At 38.1% G+C, this 22,468-nt stretch overlaps 1 protein-coding gene across 5 annotated transcripts in view; it reads left to right on the top strand.

Moving 5' to 3' along the window:
* SEC23A (Sec23 homolog A, COPII coat complex component) overlaps positions 1-10,653 on the top strand; it is a 28,658-nt gene extending 18,005 nt beyond the window's left edge. For all 5 annotated transcript variants that reach the window (XM_032188335.1, XM_032188334.1, XM_032188337.1 and 2 more), the window contains 7 exons: positions 170-323; positions 1,091-1,168; positions 1,413-1,574; positions 3,136-3,222; positions 4,705-4,860; positions 5,440-5,505; positions 9,283-10,653. In XM_032188335.1, the coding sequence (XP_032044226.1) occupies positions 170-323; positions 1,091-1,168; positions 1,413-1,574; positions 3,136-3,222; positions 4,705-4,860; positions 5,440-5,505; positions 9,283-9,372 (793 nt within the window). In that variant the 3' untranslated portion in view covers positions 9,373-10,653. The remainder of the gene's footprint in view (positions 1-169; positions 324-1,090; positions 1,169-1,412; positions 1,575-3,135; positions 3,223-4,704; positions 4,861-5,439; positions 5,506-9,282) is intronic.
* Positions 10,654-22,468: the final 11,815 nt, after the last annotated feature.

The following is a 22,468-nucleotide window of genomic DNA, read 5'->3' as shown; positions in this document are numbered from 1 at the left end:
AGTTAACTGAGAGGCTGCTCATTGATACTTGGTAGATTTTTGAAGATACAGCATCAGTTTACACGTTAAACTGCTAACACTTTTCATTGCCTTAATTTTGAAGGGATATTTTGAATATGGACACCTCTCCTTTCATTGTGATGCAGATATATGTATTTTAATTTTGCAGCTGGGCAGATGCACAGACACAGATTCAAAACATTGCTGCATCTTTTGACCAGGAGGCTGCTGCGATTCTCATGGCTAGATTGGCAGTGTATAGAGCAGAAACAGAAGAGGGACCTGATGTTCTTAGATGGCTGGACAGACAACTTATACGACTGGTAAAAAGGACTCTATTAAAATAATTAAATTGGTTTCTCATCTCTAGACAATATAATTCTTAAATGACTAGTGTTCAGTGGTTGTTTCCTAAAAGTAGGACTGGGGCTGGGAGGGGCAGTGGGACTGAAGGCTACATTTCCACAAGAGTTAACTGAGAGTTTCTATTTTAAATGATGCAAGAACATCTCTGGTTTTAGTCCATTTATTAATATCTCCTCAGTCTTCAGCAGCTGGTCACTGCCAGCAACTGAGGGAAAAGCTAGCATGACGCTAGCAGCAATTAAAGTTTTCTGTACTTTCTGGTGCTTCTAGCGATATTGTACATTAAGTATTTTAAGCAAAAAACAAAACAACAACAAAACAACCCCCCCCCCCCCCCCAAAAAAAAAAAAAAAAAAACCACTAGAAAACCATTATTTATTTTCAAATGTTCAATTATTTTTTTAAATGGTAATTATTATAACTAAGTTATTAATAAGTAATTAGTTATTTTTTATTAATAAGTTATTAGTTTAATTTCCAACGTTCTTTAGGGGTGTTTAATCATCTAACTCTCCTTGATGATTTAAATAAAAAACAGAAAAAAAAAAAAGATTAAAGCTCCATGTGCAAGGAAATCACTGCTTGGTAAGAAAAGAACTGATGTCAGTTTTTTTTGCCAGGTTTCCTTACAAAGTGTAGGCACCTCAAATCATATGTCTATTAAAAACCAAAAACTTACAATAATGGCATGATCAAGCTACTTACATTTTTCTTTTTACTCCAGTGTCAGAAATTCGGAGAGTATCACAAGGATGATCCAAGCTCTTTCAGATTTTCAGAAACCTTTTCACTTTACCCACAGGTGAGTAGAAAGAAGGTCCTGGTCATGGGCAACCTGCTCTAGGTGTCCCTGCTTGAGCAGGGGGTTGGACCAGGGGATTTCTAGAGGTTCCTGCCAGCCTTAACCATTCTGTGTTTCTGTGACTTGGAATTCAGATTTACTGTGGTACTTGGAATTCAAAAGTACTTTGTTTTGTGGGAAAAAAAATCTCTCCTTGTACAACTGTATTTTGTGAATATTCAAATAAATTATGTTTGTTTTGCAGTTCATGTTTCACTTGAGAAGATCTCCTTTCTTACAAGTTTTTAACAACAGTCCAGATGAGAGCTCGTACTATCGTCACCATTTTATGCGTCAAGATCTAACCCAGTCACTTATCATGGTTCAGCCAATTCTCTATGCCTACTCCTTCAATGGACCTCCAGAGGTATCCATTATATGTAGATTAAAAGATCCTGTTTTGAGAGAGACGTGTTGTCCTTATTGTTATACATGTTATAAAATGTATTGTTTTATAATTTATTACTTGAGAAACAATATTCATTTTATAAAGAACAAACTATGAATGAGGTATATCTAAGACTTCTGATGTAGCAGTCTTTAGGCTATAAGTCATTTTGTTAAGAGATAATGTTTTATACTAAGGGATAATTTTTTCTTCAGTTTTTGAGAGCAGTTCTTGTTTTTGTGGTGCCAGAATGTAAACATTGACAAAAATGTTTTTATTTAAAAATGTAGTTTTACAGTAGATTTTGAAAGAAGAGTTGTTTAATTTGAAATGTATAAAACTCCCTCCACCTTAATGCTCTCATCCAAAGCTTCTAATTTTGATGTGGCTACCATATTTGGTACAGAACCTCCCAATTGACTGTATCATAGCATATTCTGCATAAACCTAAAATAAAAAGATGATCTTTAAAGAAACTTGTGAAAGAAGGGTAAGATAGGAGGCAACAAAAGTAGTTGGGTAGTAGTAGTCGAGTGAGAGGAAACTGTGAGACAGTAAAAATAAACACAATATATAAGGATCTTGACAGGCTGCGACTCCAACTTTTGTTAGGATTTTTTTAGACTATGTCGTGCAGATGAAGACTTTGAATAGTGGCATATAAATTAAAGTATTGAGATGGTTTATGAACAAATACTCAGAAGTGTGAGATCATTCTTCCATGTATAAATAAAAGTTACTCACATGGGTGATGCAAAAGGAAGCATGATCAAGCTCCCACTTGGTTAAAGGGGTAGCTGACTCCTCAGTGTACAATATGTAATAAATCTATTTTTTCTTTTTGTTGGAATAATGAATATTTTTGTTTTCCCTAATATGATTGATACAACTGAATCACATGGTATTGATTCAATAAAGTCATATAATGCCAACATACTAAAACAGCCCTTAAGAACATTAAAACCTTCAGATGCTAAATCAGATCTCATAAACCATCAATATTTACTGTATATAGCATTGGAAGATACATGTATGTATACACAGTAATAATAGCTGCAAGGACAAGACTAAAACCAAAAAGCCAAAATCTACCCCCAATTCCATATGTGAATAACCACTGAAAATTTACACTCTGAAATATCATTAAAGTTAATGGCATTGCGTGGGTAAACGTGGAGGTACTTAGGCTAGTAAAATGCTTAATAATGAGAGAAGTCTCAGTTTATGAATTCTGTTTTTATTACTTTAATGAAGTTATATATTCAGAATCAAGGTGGATAACTTTACAATGAGATTGTGTGGGTTGCAGACGTGTAACATGAAAATGAGCAAATAGGGAGCTTTAGTAAGTGATTGAAAAGGTTCCTAAGACTAGTGGAGGACTTGTTAGCGTTAGGTCAGAGGTTGGACTCGACGATCTAGAGGTCTCTTCCAACCTAGAAATTCTGTGATTCAGTGACTTACTCATAGAGCTTGTAATGCCATCTGATTGCTCAGTTTTGCATCAGTTGGTAATTTGCTATTTATTTTTAAATCTTAGCCTGTTCTTCTGGATAGCAGCAGCATTTTACCAGATCGCATTCTTCTTATGGACACCTTTTTCCAGATCCTTATTTATCACGGAGAGGTAAGATTAGTCACTTTTACATAAATATTCCTTTTTCTGTAGGAGTGCTAAATTGTGCAAGTCAAGCCCCAGTTCTAAAGCACTTCAATGCTTGACTTCATCTGTGAAGTACCAAAATCATGATTATTGTTTGTAGTTCGGTGGTCTGCCAATGTGCCTGTATGTGGATACCTGGCATTACTTGCTGTTTTGGTCTAGTCCTGTTTCTTGTGACAGGTTTAAGGTGAATTCAGTATGCAGATTATTTGTTCTACATCAATATTTTTCAAGCTTTTGAGAATGTTATTTCTTCCTACCCCTGCTTTTTCACTTACTTTACACCTCTGAAGTATTCTGTGATAAGGAGACAGAATGCCATGTTTTAGGGACTCCCTTCATCTGTGCTGTCCTAGAGGAATGAAATTCCTCCTGGCAGCTGAGTAGATACACATTCCCTAGTAATGTAACTACAAAGGCACATGACTTTCTTGTCCTGGAGGAACTGAGCTGTTGTTTTTTTACTACTTTGCAACTGTAAGTGGTTCCCAGCAGAGAGTTTGGGAAATACTGTTCTGGATCGTGTCCTCATAGCTGCACTTTTTAAAATAGTAACTAAACTTCAACACTTTTTAGGTAGAAAAATGTTCTTTGCATTTTTGTAAGATGGTGTCAGAAAGCAGCAAGGGTTTCTTTCCGTCAGGTGGGCTGCTCCCTGAGGAAAGGGGAGCTAGAAGCTGAGCACGATCACACGGCAGGCTGAGGCCTTACCAGCAAGGACCTGGCCCCACAGTCCCTGAGCAAGGCAGCAGAACAAATTGCAGACAATAGCGAGTTCAGCCATCTCGCCAGATCATCACAAGTTGATGGGCATCAGGCAGGTCAGAGTTCAGGCCAGGAAGTGAAGTCCCCAAGCAGGGGTCTGGATAAGTGGGGTACCTGGCCAGGTACAGGCACGGCTGCAGTGTAGTTTAGTTAGGAGCCAGGAGTAAGAGCCTTACCTTAAAACAGCTGCCAAGCAGATAAGGGGAACCCCTAGAGATTCCCTCCAAGTTTTCCTTAACAGCTCATATCACTGAGTTAATCTTGAGCAGCCAGTTTTACTGCTAAAAGGTTGGGAGGCTGCACTATAGGCCATGAAAGATAAATATCAGTATAAATATTTATTTATGTGTCATAGATATACATATTAGAGAACTATAAATAATACCATGTCCTCATGGAGTAAGTGCTTAGTATACAAAGAATGAAAAAAAAAAAAAAAGCATAGATAGACCACACGTTTCTAGAGTTTTAAAAAATAAAAGAACTAGTAGTATATTGCTTGCACACCTTATTAGAGCCAATATTTATTGAGGCTTTTAAAAAAATGACCTTATATACTCTAAGGCAGAAAGCGATGAGTGATGGAATAGAGGCCAGCAATGGCACATTCTCTGAAGAACCCTGTTTATTCTCTAAGAAAGATTGGTGAATCAGTTCTAAACTTCCTCCTCCTATTCCCAGACCATAGCTCAGTGGCGGAAATCAGGTTACCAAGATATGCCAGAATATGAAAACTTTCATCATTTGCTTCAAGCTCCAATAGATGATGCCCAAGAAATTCTTCACTCTAGATTTCCAATGCCCAGATATATTGATACAGAGCATGGAGGAAGCCAGGTATAGTAAAGTGTATGTTATATAATCTGGAAAGTGATGTGTTAATAATGTTTTTATTTTTTTTTTATAGCAGGCATGCATTTTTCTGCTAAAAATATGTATACATTGCAAATGAACATCTGAAATTTTAAAACTACCAAAGCCAGATATTTAATATCTTCTCATCTAATTTGTGAATCCTGTTATTTTGTACTGGTTTTGCCATACTGTCTTAGACTCTCAGATTCCTTGTGTAATATGTGTAGGAGAAAAAATAGTACTTGTCTTTGGATTAATAACAGAAGTATTGTGTTTTTTTTTTTTTTTGATACTTTTAATTAATATTTTATTGAAGTTCAGATTTGTTTAGCTAGTACTTAGAAAAAGAAAAATTACTTCCTGCTGCTTTGAGAAGCTGTTAGCAATTCTGCATTATGGTGGAATTGGAATCCAGAGAACGGCTTTTATTGAGAGGATACTTTCTCTTCTAGCTAGGCATCTTGTGCTTGTTTTTACTGACAGATAAGAACTGGTATGTGTAAGAAATGTGTGCTTGAAAAGATTAATCTATTGCCTGTGCTATTTTTTTTTTTTTAAAAGGCTCGTTTCCTGCTCTCGAAAGTAAATCCCTCTCAGACTCACAACAATATGTATGCATGGGGACAGGTAAGTATGAATCTGCTGATGAAGCTTGTAGACATAATTTTATGTTCCTTCTCCATATTTCAGAAATCAAGTGAGACATTGTTTACATAGAAGTAATAATGCCAAGTTTTCAAACTGAAAGAAAATGCAGTTATGGCCTAATACCAGATTTCTGAAGAAGAAGGGATTTCATTTCTTCACACAAAAATGATCTGTTTTTCTCTTTTAAGCTTTTTTTAGGCTACTTTCATGTCCAGCCATCTTTCTTAGATATGGCCCTTAGAATGAGGGCGCTTACCACAAATGAAGACTGAAGAACTTTTTTGCAGTAGAAGAAATAAATTTTGAACTTCTTTTAAGAACTGAAAAATACGCCAGTACCTACGTACTGACATTTCCTAGAATTTTTGTGGACCAGTTGACCAGGCTTTTCAGATTTTTGTCTCTGGGAAGGAAGTTACATATAAGCTCAAAAATTAAACTTTCTATGGCAGCTTGTGTTCTTAAATGTTGCATCCCATTTAATGTTCTCCTTCCAAATTTAGCTTTTATAGTGGGAAGAGAAACACTGCTGTGGGTGAATACTGGTGCAATGTCATTTTCTCATGAAAATATAATGGCATCAAACAGTTGGATCTACGTATTAACTGCACTTTTAAAGTATTTTTGTAAAGGGCGTACAGTGTTCAAGTCACGAATAAAAGGGCTCTGCAGCAATTCTATGGAAGTGATTTTTGTCAGTTTGGTTTTATCAGGGTACATTTTCATAGAGATGTATTGGTTCTAATGAAACTTCTGGTGCGATAGAGCACTAAGATCCAGAGTGAAAATGCTTGAAAACCTTGTACTGAGTCAGGGACAGCCCCATTTAAAACTCCTTTGCCTTCAAAGATGATAATGTAGCCAGCAATCTGTTGGTCTTTGTGTACCCACCACAACATACATGCAAACCATGTAGTTTGAAAGGTTTTTCCCTGTTTCCTGAAAATTTCTGAAGTTTTGATGTTTCTAATGGTATAGGACAAATGCTTTCTGCTCATTTAATTATTAAGCAAATTAAATGGTATTCCAAATGTAAATGCAAATTCAAAACAATTACTGATCTCTAAGAAAACTGTTTATGCTGGACAAGTCTCAGTGAGACTTTTTGAAGCGTATTAGAAAAAGCAGCTTTCCCTTTAATGTTGGAAATAATGCAGTTCAGGCTAACGTAAGGAATTGTGTGTTAATCTCCCCAGAGGCATTGTAATGTGTTTTCTACATAATAACCTGCTGCTTTTATTTTATTTTATTTTTTTGAAGAAAGATGAGCTAAGTAAAAATCAATGAGAAATGAAAAATATAACTGCTTGGGGAAAATTTTAAACAGAGTTGGTTTTGCTCTTATTTTTGTCCTGAGCTTCCTGAATTATTTCATGTAGTTTTATGTGTTCTGCTCATAACTGAGTCTACAGAAAAAAAAATGTTAGTCCCCATTCACCTGAAGAGGGCACCCACATGCTATTGAAACCATGTTTCAGGAGGTGATGAATTGACTAGTTTAGTTTTTAATATTGTAAGTAAAGATTTTTAAGCTTTAGCAGATGGATGCCTTATATGATATTTAAACCATTTTCAGAAAATAATGGTAAACTCATTTCATACAGCTCTATTTTGTTTACTCTGAAAGTGTGTATTGATCAGTCTTTGAAGATGCAGTTGAAATTTTCAGATTATATTGGATATAGCATTTTTTTGAGCATACCTTTATTTTCAGCTCTATTTTTTTTTCCTTTAATCTTTGTGTCGGTAACTATGGGGAATTTTTAATTTGAAGTGAAAGAGGAGGTCAGTGGCACAAATTTTACAGATGCCCAGCTAGCTGTCACTAAATCGCTATTAATTACATTTACATTCTCACTATATGCCTTAGCTGAAATTTTTAAATGAACAGAAAACTAACTTTAAAGTTATCTGTGTGAAATCAAAGCTAATTTTTCTGCCTTTCAGACTCGTACATTGTACAGTGAGCCCTTGCTGGTTTTCTTTGAATTCCATGTGCAAATAAAACATTCTTTCCTTACTTACTAGAATGAAGGGTTCCTAGTTTTTCAGAGCAAAGCTACTGCTGTTGGCAGTGGTGATGGCAGCAGCCTGTGTGCATGTATTGAATAAGGTGTTAAGCTTCAGGATCAGAGTTTGTGTGTTTTAAATATCTTGGATTACCACCAGCAGTCACTGTGGGAAAAATCTCTTAGATATCTAACAGCTCCATTGGCTTTTTTTTTTTTTTTTTATTTTATTCTGGAAGATGATGCAATCTGCTTCCATGCATAAGACACAAGGTGGCAAATCATATCCTGCCACAGAATTAACCTATTTGTAATTCCCTTGTGGCTTCTTAAACAAGGAGAGCTCAGGCTTAGCATGTGGCAGCATTGGAAGCATAACATCCTTTCTTCATATCCTTCCTCCAGACGTTGATAGACAATTTAGTGGGTCTTTCCTCAGAGTTGCTATGTAGTGTATCAAGTGTAACGTAGTGAAGTAAAAAATCTTACTGCTCCTGGATTTGTCCCTTGGCCATTAACTGAAAAGCAGCTTTAGCCAGTTCTCATTAAGAAGCTCATCCTCATTAAGAATTTCCTGTCTTTGTTTTGAAGCACTTAGTAAAAGTTTAGATAGTTGTGATTTCATTTGGAATTATGGGTGTCTATTACCTTTGAAAAGGTTGGTTTGTTGAGATTTATAGGAATTCTTCATACACCTGTAAATGGGAGTAATGACAATCTGTTTCAAATGACTGAAGAGAGTTACTATGTAATTTTACTCTTGTATTTAGATTGGAAATTTGCTTAAAGATAATTAAAAAAAAAAAAAAAAGAACATTTTGAACTTTTTGGAGTTCTGGGGAGAAAAATTACGTTACAAAAATACCTCCAAAATGGCTTTCATCTTTTGTGCTCAGATTTTGCAGTGGCATGACCTTCAGATGTGTGTGTGCCTCTTCAGATTGCACAGAGCTGTAGGAAAGGATTAACCCAGATTTCCTCGAAAAAAAAAGCTGGTTGGCCCTCACTCAGTATCAGATCAGATTCTCAGTGGACTTTTTTTTCTTTCCCCATTTTGATGTGTCTGAGTTTCAGTGGCAAATGCTGATTTACTAGTTGTGATGCTTGCACATTTGTTTGTCACCTTTGCGCCATTGTGATAGGAATGACAGGGGAGCTGTGGTACAGAAGTTTTTATTTACTTTTACAGATTTGTAAGTTAGGATTTGGAGCTGTCAAAAACACCGAGTTTTGTATGATTGATGTAAATATTTTTCCTCTCTGCATTAATATGGGAAGGGTGTAGTCATAAAATCATTTAGGCTGGAAAAAGTCATCATTTGACCATCAACTGCCACTACGAAGTCCACCACTAAACCATTTCCCTAAGTGCTAAATCTTGTAAATACCTTAAGGGATGTCAACTCCACCACTTCCCTGGGCAGCCTGTTCCAAGGCCTGAACACCCTTTCTGTACAGAAATTCTTCCTGATATCCAGTCCAAACCTCACCTGGTACGACTTGAGGCCATTTCCTCATGTCCTAGCTGTGGTTTATGCCTGAATTTATGTAAACATGAAAATTTATTTAAATACGTACTTATTTTTGTCAGAGAACTTCAGCAATGATCTGCTTTGAAGGTCATTCTAAACTGCAGTATGCAGTTAAATAAACACTGCAGAGGTGTTTATTTAATGGAACATATTGTACCTTAAAATACTTTTTCTTCACAATGTGTATAACCCATTCTCCTTGTTTTCTTTTATAGGAGTCTGGAGCACCCATTCTTACTGATGATGTCAGCTTGCAAGTATTTATGGATCATCTGAAGAAACTTGCTGTCTCTAGTGCTGCCTGAGATTCTGTAGTGTATGAAAGGCACAGATAAGCTGTAGCCATATTTCAGCTTTTTCTCCTTTGCCCTTTTCCATGTCTCTCTTGACAGAATGCTCTGATATGCACAAGCTGCCTGACTAGATGTAAAACAGTGTTGTTTTCAAAGAAAAGCTTTTGTTATTGGCAAATGTTTTAATGTGAACTGCAGTTTGTAAAAATGAGAAGTAGTAGATTAAGTTATAATTACAGGAAAAAAAACACAGTCATTTTGATTACCATGATACTATAATTACTTTGAGATCAATTATAACAACTTTGAAATGTGTTTTCTCTTTTTTTTTCTTAAATGGTTGAGGTTGATTCTGCTTTGCACTACAAAGGCACGTTGAACAATAAAGGAAATCTTTGGTGATGTCAGGCTTTCCAGACTGCCATATGATATTGTTCCTTACTCAATCTGAGCACGAAGTGAACAAAGAAGCAACAAAAAGGTTATAAAAATAGTATTAACTCAGTCTTTTGACTTAGGCTGCTGAACTTTTCTGCAGTGATCTTATTTTTCACGTTAGTTATTTTAGGAGTATTTAACTTCAAATATTTCCTTTCCCCATTTTTACTATAGTTGATTCTTTGGGAACAGAATTTTTCTTGCTTTCCACATGAATAATTTCAAATGAAAAAATAAAAAAAATAATAAAAAAAATAAATTTGTTATTGCACAAAATCTAAAGCTTGAGCTAAGAAGAAATCCTACACTACCAAAATAAACTGACTCAGCCTTGATTTTTGTCTTGGCAAGTATACTTTTAAAAAAAGTTATCTTTTTTATTATTGCCTTATAATGTTATTACATTAATGCATGACACTGCACATCTGCTTTCTGTTTCTGCACCCTTTTTCTTATGAGTTCAACAGGCTGTAGTTCTTGTTGAAACAAAATTCTATAGAATATGCTGCAATTAATTTGATATTTAGTTAATACTTTATTTTTGTGCGTGGGGAAATAAATTAGTAGGCTTTCCCATTTACTTTATGAAGTTTACACAAAACAGATGTTTACATAGGTAATATGATGTTTTGACAAGTGAAGACATGAAATATTGTACTGGGTAATAAAAATGGTGCCAAGTCTGAAGGAAGGGAGTTTTGACATAGGAAATTCAATCATACGTTGGTGTGATAAGCATGATTTTTTTCCGTTTGTCTGTAAATTCTCAAAAACTTGATTAAACCATTTGCTCTCTTTTACCTGAGTGAGATGAGCTCTTTTTGCCTCAATGCAAATAAAATGTTTTTCTCTCAATTTCTGTATTTGTTGTGCTGGTTTTCTGTCAGTGCTTAAAATTAATTGTGGAAATAAACTTAGTAATGATAAAATATAGAATAACTTCATAATTTATTTCAATAATAATTGGTATCAAACTTATTTAACTTCAAGTGATACTGAACTGCTTACATCACATCAGTTAGAGATGAAGATTCAGAAGCTCTCTTGACTTTGCTTTGCTTTATCTAAGAAACAGCTTTTAAAGAAATTCTGTAACACTAGGTCTGTCCAATTTATTTGGCAATTAAATTCCATTTGACTAATGAGACTTTTTGCCATCATGCCATGATAATGGATTTTTTTTTTTTGAGTTTCTCATGAGTCTAGTAAGTTCTGTGCTTTCCTTCCTGCCCTTTAGCCAGCTTTCAGTCTACAGTAGGTTCTTTTAGCAGTCCCTTGGCAACTTTAGCTGTTTCAGTAACTTAGATACCTAACATTGTCAAAGACTTCTTGAAAATCCAATTGTCTGATGTATTACTTTCATCCTGCTGCTTACAGGCCCCTTCCAAAGACAATGTGGTTAGTGAGACAGGATTTCCCTTGGTAGCAAGCAAACTGTCCCTTTCCCAAGAGCCCATGTCTATCCATAGGCTCATAAATCTTACTCTTTATTATAGCCTCTGCCATCTTACCGAGGACAGAGATCAGTCTAAGTGGCAGGATTTTCAGAACAACCCTTTTGTTGTTCTGAAAATGTGGGCAGCAGTCTGCCACTCCTGGGCACAGTGATAGTGTGTAAAGAGAGTTAGACAAGTTTGCTTGCATTTTTGCCTTTCTGTGTTTGACTTCCTTCAAAACTCTTGCATGAACGTTGTCCTGTCCTGATAACTTACTAACATTTATCTACTTGGTCTAATACCTCTTGCACACTTTTACATAGGTCAGGTTACCTATCTCCTGGAAAGAACATCTAGGGAACAGTAACCCCCTCAATACATTCAACAGGGAAGATGACTTCACTGAGCTTTATGCCTTTACTGCTCTTAGAATCACAGAATGGTTTGGGTTGGAAGCGACCTTGAAGATCATCTAGTTCTAACCCCTGTCACGGTCAGGGCCACCTTCTTATATGTTGCCCCAAATCCCATCCAACCTTGCCTTAAACATGTCCACAGCTCCTCTGGGCACCCTGTTCTAGTGCCTCACCACCCTCATTGTAAAGCATTTCCTCCTTTTATTGATTTAGCAGCCCTTTTATTACTCTGCTAAAAAGCAGTCTCACTGATTCCCCAGAAGCTGTGCTTCTTGTATTTAAAGAACTTTTCATTTTCAGGTTCAACATCTGTTGCAAGGTGTTTTTCAAGTTCAGTTTTAGCTTGATTAACTTCCCTTGTGCATTTGACCAGAACGTATACTGGATACAGCTGTTTCAGGGCTTGTACCTGCAGGAAATGGCAGCAACCACCAGTTGTTTTCTGGATGCAAGAGTTCTATTACGATTCGTGCAGTGAGGACCAATTCAATTTTGCTATGAAACGGGAAAAGATGACATTTTTCAAATACGGTTTCTGCAACGTTGATGTGCCCCTGCAGAGCACTATGATACTGTGAGTATTGTTAAATTCTTGTGCAGGGAATTTAAAAACCAAGAATGGGTAAAACACCCATAATGATGCCTTGTTTACATATATCTTGTGTATGATTGCTGAAATTTTGTGTTGGACATTTAAAACGGATGTATCTTAAAATTGGTGCTGTAACTGATGGGCAGAACCGTAAATAACTTGGACAATTTTGTGTGTTTAAGTCCTCAGTCTCTTCACAGCACCTGTGTTGGGGTGCATGCTAAAAAATTCATGTTCAGAAGCTAACTGGGTTTAACACAGATGATTGTATCATCTAAAGACGTTTTTAATACATTTTTCTGCTGCTTGGGGAAGTAAGCTGTTTGTTATGACTGAGAATTCATCAATATTTAAAATCAAAATAATATGTGTTAGGGCTGCATTATAGGACAAAATGGTCTAGGAAGATAAATTGCTGCTATTTACTGTTCTTGCTAGCCCATGTATTATTAGGTTTCAGGTGAAGAGATGTATTAAGATGCAATATCTATGGCAGCCCTTGCAATTATTTCTTTAAATCTTTGGTTTTGGTTGAACACAGATTGGAAATCAGAGGAGGAGTCAGTCAAATCTCCTTGGTAAAAACACCTGGAGATTTTTAATGCTCAGCCTCAGACTTGAAGAATTGGCCTTCTGCAGGACAAGGGGTAAAACTGAGCTGATGGCTGTTCTGTTAAGGACTGGGAAGGTGAAGACTGAAAATTATCAGTGTGCAGTCAGGTAGGGGAGCAAGCAATCAGGTGCCTCCTTCCTTACTCTGCTAGGCATGCTGTACATTTTTGCACAGCGCAACATCTGTTCTTGATATAAGCTTCCCCACTGGATATGTATGTGCCTGAAGCCTTGCCATCTGGGAAGTGTATTTGTCTCAGAGGCAACATGGGTGAATCTGCAGTTAATGGGTTGCCAGGATCATGAAATCAGATGGAGGCTTATAACAATCTAACAGCTGTTCATGTTCTTGCGTGTTCTTGTCACCAGTGTTTGAATATTGAATGGAAAAGCACACTGACTGGCAGTCCTTGCGTAGTATCTGGCCTACCTGGCGTGTATTTCTAGCCTGCTGCCTTTTTCTCAGGACTCTTCATGCTGTATGTGCTACACAAGCATCTGATTTTTTCTTCTCTTTTCATTGCCTTAATTCCCATACTTACAGCCCATTTACTGTGTCCCCATGCACTCACTGAAATGAGGTGTGGGTTCATGCAGTTTGGACTATGCTGAGTTACAAAATTGTGCCGATGTTTGCCTAGATGTGCATTCTTTGTAAGGCCAGTTGTAACCCTCCAGTGATGGTACTCACATCTTCCCTCAATTTGTAGCAGGGGAAAATTAACAAGGCCTTACCTGTGGTGCAAAAGCTTCTTGTAGCATCATTGTGGGAGCCACAATAAATGTTGTTTAGGCAGTCAGCACTCATGCTACCCACTGATGCTATAATCTGTGACCGCTTTCTCTTTGGTCCAGCCATAGGGAGCCATGGTTCTACCTTTCCATTGCTGCCTTTCTTTTAGCTGCTAACAGGGAATACATTTTCTCATAGTACAAGATTTTAGCCTTTTTTTTTTTTTTTTTTTTTTTTAATTAAAAACATGCAAGCTATTTTTTAGCTACTTTGAGTTTGTTTATTTGTTTATTTGTTTGTTTTATACCACCTGTCAATAATTTACTTCCACCTTGCTTTGGAAAAGGTAGTGGACTGTTAAGTTTAGGCTGTCATCTCCTGTTTGGATGGGATACCTCACAAGGTAACAAGCTCACCCCAAAAGTTACAGTTAAACTGCTTAAAGTCAGGTGTACTTGACTAGAAACAGAAACACTGTCAGGTAGGTTCCAGGAGCCTCATAGCTTGGTCTGTGAGGCTGTGACAGAGGTGAGTGGTCTCATGACTGCCTCCAACACATAGCAGCATGTTTGGAAAGTCAAATTTCCCAATATTTCCTCTTTTCCACAGTTAAAAACAATAGTTGATAAACAGTGACTGGGAGCCTATGCCATTCTTCTACCAAATCTGAGGCAAACAATTTCATTATCCCCCTGTCAGGTGGTAAAGCGCAGAAGAATTGAGCTCAGTTTAGCTTCTGGCATTTTGGGTTTGTACAAAAGTTAAATGTTACATGAAAACCAATGAGCCTGAACAGAACAGATGGAAAAATTAATGAAGCTGTTGCTCTGCTCTGAATTTAATGTAAAATCTTGTTTAAAATAGCAGATTGAGCCTAATAGTGCAAGCTTTTATCCAAAGAAAGGACTGCAATGCTAAAAGATAAACAATGAAATCATTGCCCATATATTGATTTTGGCAAAACTGAAGCAAAATAACCACTGTGTACTTAAATAGTGGAGGCTGTCACCAACACCTGCAGATTGTCCATCACGTGTGCCTTCCTATCCTATTCCATGGCTGCCTGGAGGTATCCAGCTGTGTGGTATGCTTGCCTTGAAATGAGGTAAGAATTTGCCTGGAAGCTAATGCATGTGGAATGAGCAATAGGCTGTCCTGTGCCCTTCTCGGAGAGAAATGTACGTGTGTGTTGTGTCCTGTGTCTACAGCCATGCATTGGGACTGTGCACATTCGGGGGTGTTTGACTCAAGAGTGGCCAAACGCCAGTATTCCTTATTAGAAAAAAAAAACGTGTTGCAAAGCCCAGGTATGGCAGCTTTCTTCTTTTCTCCTGAAGATAACGACTTGGGATTAGCCACCTTCAAAGTGGGTATGTCAAGGTGACAGGGAGCCACAACGGCTGCGAGGCGGTGTTGAAATAATGTGAGGGTAACCTCTGAGGTCCCTGAACACGTAGTTCCTTCTAGGTTTGAAGTTACTCATGTCTACGTGGTTGCTGGTTTTTCAGCTTTGGGACAGATGACAGTGACTCATGGGCCAGAGTTCGCGGTCTGCAAATAGCACACGGAGCCAGAATGATTTTATATGGTTATTGATGAAAGTTTAGCAAGGGAGCACAGCCGTGTCTGAAAAACTGAAGGTAGGTGGAGACTCAGGAAGGTTTGGTGATTTTAGATGGTTATGAAGTAACCCATGAAATGAGCTCAGTCCCAAAGAAGAGGAGATTAGAAGAGGAGATCATTTCTGGGATTCAGCTGTGAGCTCCTTTTTGGCTCCAGAGTGGGCCTGGCACGTGTTTTGCTGTTTTGTTTAGTAGCATGGAGAAGTCTGAGCCTTGGCTCTACATTGATATGAACCTTGGAAGACCCTACCTATCCTGCATGTCCTGATGACAGTGACCTTTTATCCTGCAGGGAAGCCCAGCTGCTGAACCCTCCTCCTGTGTGTCCAGGAGCAGACAGGAAGGAGAGGCCATGAGGAGAAGCGCTGGCTGGCAGTCAGAGGGCCGAGCGGGACTGTTCACTGCCGAGGAGCAATTTCAAGCAATTCTGCCAGTCTAGTTAAGATCAAAACATCGCTCTCCCATAGCAGTTTCCATAACATGTTCTCCCACTCTAAATATTTGCACACTGTGCCAAGGGAAAGATAGTCCAGATGGGCCCAGCACCATGGCATGAGCAGTGCTGCACTATGAAAGGTCACAGATTCTCGTTGCAGACTTGCTCCGGTTTCCCTGCAGGAGGAGGAGGTACATGAAGATGACACTTTTTAAATGATAACATCCAAGAAACCAATGGAAGTGTACTTCATTTTTGTACTTAATTTTCGTCCCTGATATAGCAGACAACAAGAGAGTTAACTTGTTCTAGAGTTCAACAAAATGTGTATTTTCTGCTTTAGAGACTGAGATTTTTATCACAGACTCATTTTGGCTAAAACTACTCCACCTGCAGAAGGTAGAGTGTTTTTAAACTAGAGTAAAGGCAGGTGTGGAAAGAGAAGCTGTCACCAGAGCCAATCCCCCCCCCCCCCCCCCCCCCCCCCCCCCCCCCCCCCGGTACTGGTGTAACAGGCACTTCACTCAGCTGGGTCTACTTTGTGCCATTCCCTCTGTGAATGAACTGTCAGTCACACAAAACCTCAAATATTTAGGATAGAACCAACAGTTTTCTTACAAAAATGCAGGATACAGCTTGCACTGTCAGGGGAGAAAAAGCAGCAGAGATCAATAGTATATGACAATGTTTGGGGTGCTCTGCAACAGCAAAGAACATTAAATAAAATGCCCAGGTGATGGGAGGAAGTCAGACACATGAAATGTGGTACTTTGGTAGTCCCTGTCAATCTAACAGGCAGAAAAATCCTTGCCAGCTTCCAAATAGGAACTTAATTTAACCCTAAATACCAACAAGACACTCTAGAGCTTTCATTTGATTATGAGCACCAGTTTGGCATCCCAGAGCAAGCTGTGGTTAGTGGCTGTTTCCAAGGAAGGCAAAAAAGCCCCGTTAGCCAAGCTGTGCAATCCATGGGTGGAGGAGGAGATTACTGCAGCCTTTGCAGGCTGTTATGCAGCATATGCATGGCAAACAGATCTTTACTTATTCTATTTTCTGATTTTTGGCCCATCAAAAGATAAATCAAGCCAAGTACACTGTGATTGCTATTTTTGTAATTTGGCTGACTAAAAGGAAAAAGATAGTTGTGCTGAAATTTTAGTGCATAACTGTTCTGCTCTTACTTCCCTTCCTTTGGGAATAACTGAAATTGCTTTTCTTTGTGCTTTTCAGATATGTTAGTCGTGCCTTGACAGGATGCTTTTGAACACAGGTGCAAAAACTGTGATGGCTGTGCCATCCAGACAGAAGTGATAGCTTAAGTGACTTAATAACCTAGTAACATCTCCCTGGCTAAAGGATATGAATGGGCTTTCCTGAGAAGGCAAGAATACAACCCTAACAGGTAACTGTGGAAAATGATGTGGATTTGGCAATTGCATGTCAACTACTAAGACTTCAGGATAAAGAGTCCCATTACTGTGCCAGTTACTTTTGACTTTAAAATGAGTTGAAAATTTACAAAATCAAAGACAGGTCCTTGCACAGGCTGCTTGCTATCCAGCATAATTGTAGCCCAAATTGCAACTGTTCCATAGGCTGCAGGAGATGGACTAAGACCTCTGCTCCCTGTTCAAGTCTGAGTCTTTGTGGTGCTGTGCAAAACTACAGGTATAAATGCAGAATATTTTCTGAGAGCTGATTTTTTACTGAAAAAATAACACAAGGGTAGAACACTTTCAAAGGCTAAATCCATCTTAATCAGAGTGGAATGAATGCAGATTAATCAAAAAATGCAAAAAAGTATCTGAAATGCATTAAGTGACAGGTCACATTAAGTCACATTAAGTGACTAGACCTCTTAGTGGTCAGTTACATCTGAATGAAAAATATCCTTTGTCCTGGTTAACTAATGTGTATAAATAAATCTGGATTTATTTTTGAGATGATATAATTGGTAACGTGTGATATAATGACACTCTAAGCAGAGCTTGAAATAACTTTGCTTTAAGCTGACCAGCATAAGTAGGACATCTGTTTTAGTCATATTTCTGCAATGTGTTAATCTTGGACACAACTATCTTCTTTTTGCTAGTAGAAATATATGTTAAAAATATGTATTATTCAAAATACTGTTACGCATTACAATCGACAGTTTCCATGTCCTCACAGTAAGAAAAGACTACTTTTAAAGATTCTGTCTGCAATTTCACAAAGAAATGGAGCAATTTACTTTTGCACAGTGATCCCAGTGGTATAAGTGGTGACTTTGCTGTACGCAGAATCGAATGTGCATGCTAAGCCTCTGCAGGATCAGAGCTGTGGCTAAAGGAAGACATTATCTTCTGAGAAGAGATTTAGTACTTAATGTTAACAGATAAGCCCTGCCACACTTTGACTGCAATTTCATGTTTTTATATAATTGCAGGAACAGGTCTGCTTCAGAGGAAACAGCAGTAAGGCTTTGCATCTTCCCAGTGAGTGGGAATATTTTAATTGCTAGCGTTACCTTTGGCAAACCTTAAGAGGGCAGTAGCTGCATAAGGTTTCTGGTCTGATTTGGGTTCCAATTATGCTAGTTACTGGTGTAATCAAGTGTCTTTTATTTCTCTTTCTCACTGGTGTAAGTGTGAATCAAATCAGTGTGTAATATCAGTTAAATTAAATTTTCCTTTGAAAAACACAGAAGTGTTTTGTTTCTCTCTTCTGTCATTGTTTAAACATTTATGATAAAAATTAGAATCTTTTAAAGTAAACCACCTGTCCCAAGCATTTTTGACATTTTAAGAAATAGTCTAGAAAGAAGAGCTACAAAGGAATGATTTAACATATTTTAATGGAATAATCAGAAACTCCCCTAGGTGTAACTAAACATCTTTTAAAAGGCTGGAAGAAAAAAAAATGCAAAAATAGCATAGAAGAGGAAATTCAGCTGAATGATCATTTTTTGATTCCTGTCTTCAAAGAAGAACACAAAATAAGCAGAAATTAAATACATGGGCACAGATTTGCGTTTTTTTTTTTTTTTTTTTTTTTACTCCCTCTCCCTAAAAAGAGGAAAGTAGGATGTGAGTGACTAAAAGAAATTAGATGTGTTATATCTCCATGCCTGGACAAAGACTTGCCCAACACATTCAGCAGACTGGAAGTAATGTAAGAAAACAATTATCTTAGAGGTGTAAAATGCCTAGAATAAAACTTGTTGGTCTGGGAATTTTAGTGTTAAATGAATGTTTCTGATAACTTAACTTTAACTGAAAAGAATAATAATCATATACATAAAAGAATAAAAATCATATACAAGGAATCATTAGTTTAGAGAACAAGAGGATACTCACATGCAATCACTGCCCTAGATGCTGTGAGTTAAACAGCTCTGCAGAAATCTGAGCGGGGAATTGTAGTAAGACATGAAACACCTAAAACAGGCAATTCTGAGTGAGGAGGTCCACATTTTTAGGAAAGAGAATGGTCTTGGAAGGCTGGCACAGTCACGAGTGTCTTCACAGCTGAGGAAAGGTGCTTATGGCATTGCAGAAGTTTTTACAATGATAAAGATGGTGGCTTTGATGTGTGGAATTACTGAGAGCTACATATTACATGCACTGCTCTCTCCTTGTCCACATAGCAAGTCATTTCATTATAGAAAGCAGTCAGGTTGACCAGGTCTGATCTACTCTTAGTAAATCCGCACTTTTCCTCACTACCTTCTTGTTCTTCGTTTGTTTGGAAACATCCTAAGAAGACATGCTGCATGATCTTTCTAGGTACTAAGTGGAAGTTGGCCAATGTTTAGTTCTTCAGATCCTCCTCTGTACCCTTCTTAAAGATGAGTGTAACTTTAGCCCTTTTCCATGGATCATCATCATGATCTGAGGATGATGTGGCTTCACACTCACATCACCAAGTTTTTTCACCATCCTTGCGTGGATCCTACCTATCCCCAAAAATATGAATATACCCAGTTTCTTAAAATAGTCCCCAGCTCTCATGCCTTTCCTTGTCCTTCTTTCTCAAACCATGCAGGTATGTGCAGGTATGATCTGGGAACTTTGTGAAGACTGAAGCAAAAGAAAGACATTGAGTATTTCAACCTTTGCTATGTTGTCTGCCACCAGGTTGTCTCCTCCACTGAGCAACAGCTTCATGTTTTCTTTGAACTTCATTTTGCTGCTAGTGTACTTACAGAATTGCTTTCCTTTGACCTTTTACACCCCTCAGCAGCCTAAGATCTAAGTGAGCTCTGTCTTTCCTGATACCATCCCTAATTGCCCAAGCAGTGCTTTTATACTCCTGTTTTGTCACCAGTCCACATTTCTGCTTCTTGCATGTTGTCTTCTTTTTTTTTTTTTTTTGCATTTTAATTCATTAACAGTTCCTTGATTTGCTGATTGGGCCTTCTGCCCAAATTTCTGGTTGTATACAAAATTAGTGCAGTCTTTAATAAGAATTAGAGGGTATTCTGTTAGAACATTGATCTTTTTGTTATTTTTAGAATAAGTTCTGGCACTGGCCAAATTTAAGATCTTGCAACACAGTTTTTATGACAATTCTGCCCTCTAGAAACCCCTTTAAATCTGAGTGATTGCCCTCTGTTTCTTCTTTCAGTAACTAATTTGCAGTTTTTCCTTAATGGAATGCAGATGTAGTTAAGAAGACATTCACTTCTAACCTTTGCAAGAAGCAAATGTAACTTGGATTCATCTGACCTATCTTTATTCAGATCACTAATGCATACCTGCAATACTCCTAAGCCTGTAATATCATATATCATGGAATGTGTTTATTGTACACGCATATGACATAAGGACACAACTTCTGGTGGACTCAGCTTTTGATAAACCAATACTTTTCTCTTTGAACATGATACTAGAAGTAGGTTTTATATATGTGAGGACTTTAGAGAACTCCTGATGTTCTTTCCATGTCAAATGGAATTAGATTTTTTTTTTTCTTTTTCTTTTCTATTTTTTTTTTTTTTTTCGGGGGGAAATGGAGGTATTGAAGGTAAGGTTCTTTTGCAGCATGAAGGCAAGATTTGGATGTTGTTCCATACCATATAGTTGATGGGGAGAGTGGGCTTAGCAATGAAAAAAAACAGCTGTGGTTTTGTCTAAAGGAAAAAATGACACGAACAAGCTGATAGTGGCAACTTGTGATCACCAAAAGAAAGTTCAGATTCATCAGTAGCAGTACCAATATGTTCATTCTCTGTTCCAGGGTGGTAGGAAATAGATTGAAATATTGCTTACTTTGTTTTTATTTATTTTTAAAGGATTATTCAAAACAGATAAATTATGTGGTTTAAATAAATTGAATAACCAAAACCAGGCAATGTACAAGTACCTTCTACTAACATCCAATGATGACTCTGATAAGGGCATGATTCAATTTCAATTCCCAAACAGCTTCTGCATGCTGAAGTTAGACTGCGGAAGTTGCTGTAGCCATGAAGCAGCAGTTCTGACTGTGCAATTGAATTAGCTCATTTCATAAACTCTTGATGCAGAGGCAGAGGCTCAAGCCTGACTTACAGCATGAAACATCTGTTAGAGGGAGTTAGCAGTGAAGAGCTAACAGAGCTATTGGAACAGGCAGTAAGACAGTCGCTTTGTGTAATATTCCACTTCTGTTTCTTGTATTGCATCAAGACCTCACTTTGAAATAAAGCTGTTTAGATGTCATTTGTAAGTCTATGGTAAGTAAGATGAAGTAGGAAATTTTGAGACAGTTACAAGATTTTTTTCTCATCAAGTACAGGCAACTACAGTGACAGACAACTGGAGATTTAGTGTGTATTTAATCCAAAAAAAAAAGAAAAAAAAAAAAAGAAAAAAAAGGATTGTCATTGAAGAAGAAGAAGATTGTCATTGAAGATTGTCATTTTTAGGAGCCCGCTGTTTGCTAGCTAGTGCTCTACTGTGCCTGCTACAAGATAGAGTGACCATGTAGTGAGGTGGCACTGGGATGAAATTACAGAGCAATGCCAGTGCTGTCTGGATGAAAGGTATAGCGTGAATGACTTCTAGGGATAACACCACGGAGACCAGACCTGGACCCACAACTTCTCTCTGGTTGGCTGAGACTCAAAGAAAAAGCAGGCTGTGAGTGAGAGAGGTCTGGAAAAGATGGAGGCCATATGAAGTCTGTGAAGGATTTCAGGCTGCAGAGTCAGACAGGGGAGCACCCTCACCCCACAGAGCTTGGAGACATACAATTTGAACGGAGTGGTGGAGTCGTTCAAAAATTTTGTTCACTGGCATCAGGCCATAGGCAACTCAAACAGCTTGCTGCAGTCATGGCTGCTCAATGGCCTCTGCCTTTGGTCTTTCAGCTCAGGCTGGGTCATACCCATGTCCCTGGGCACAGGGCCTTGGGAATGCCACCCCTACAGCTGCTGCCCTCCAGCCTTTGCTCCCTATGCTGTGCCCAGCCTGACCCGCTGCACCTCCACAGGCTGGCTGCACTGCCCACCCTGCCCGGTGTGAGGGTGGTGGAGGCCCGGATGTTCTAGCTTCAGTGTCAGCTGGAAAAAGAATTTGTTGAGGCCTCTTGGTGTTTGTCTTTTTCTCGTGAAACACAAGAACCCAGGTCCCCCCCACATGTGGATGCATTCAATCCTTCCCCAGCTCAGCGGATGGGTCCTAAGGTGCACTGTAGATATCACAAACACAACAAAGCCCTTCATGTTTGCATGCAGTTGTGTAGCCATGTGAGGGGCTAAATGCCAGGCCTTCTGCTGTCTAGCTGTGGAGGTGCCAGCGTAGCCATTTCCTCCATCGTGCAAAGTCACTGAAGAAACGCTCTGCCCAGGCCTCACGTT

The sequence above is a fragment of the Aythya fuligula genome, chromosome 5 (assembly GCF_009819795.1).
Source record: "Aythya fuligula isolate bAytFul2 chromosome 5, bAytFul2.pri, whole genome shotgun sequence".
NCBI classification, from domain to species: domain Eukaryota; kingdom Metazoa; phylum Chordata; class Aves; order Anseriformes; family Anatidae; genus Aythya; species Aythya fuligula.
Note: the sequence above shows the minus strand (reverse complement) of the source record. Positions and strands in the feature narration are given on the sequence as shown.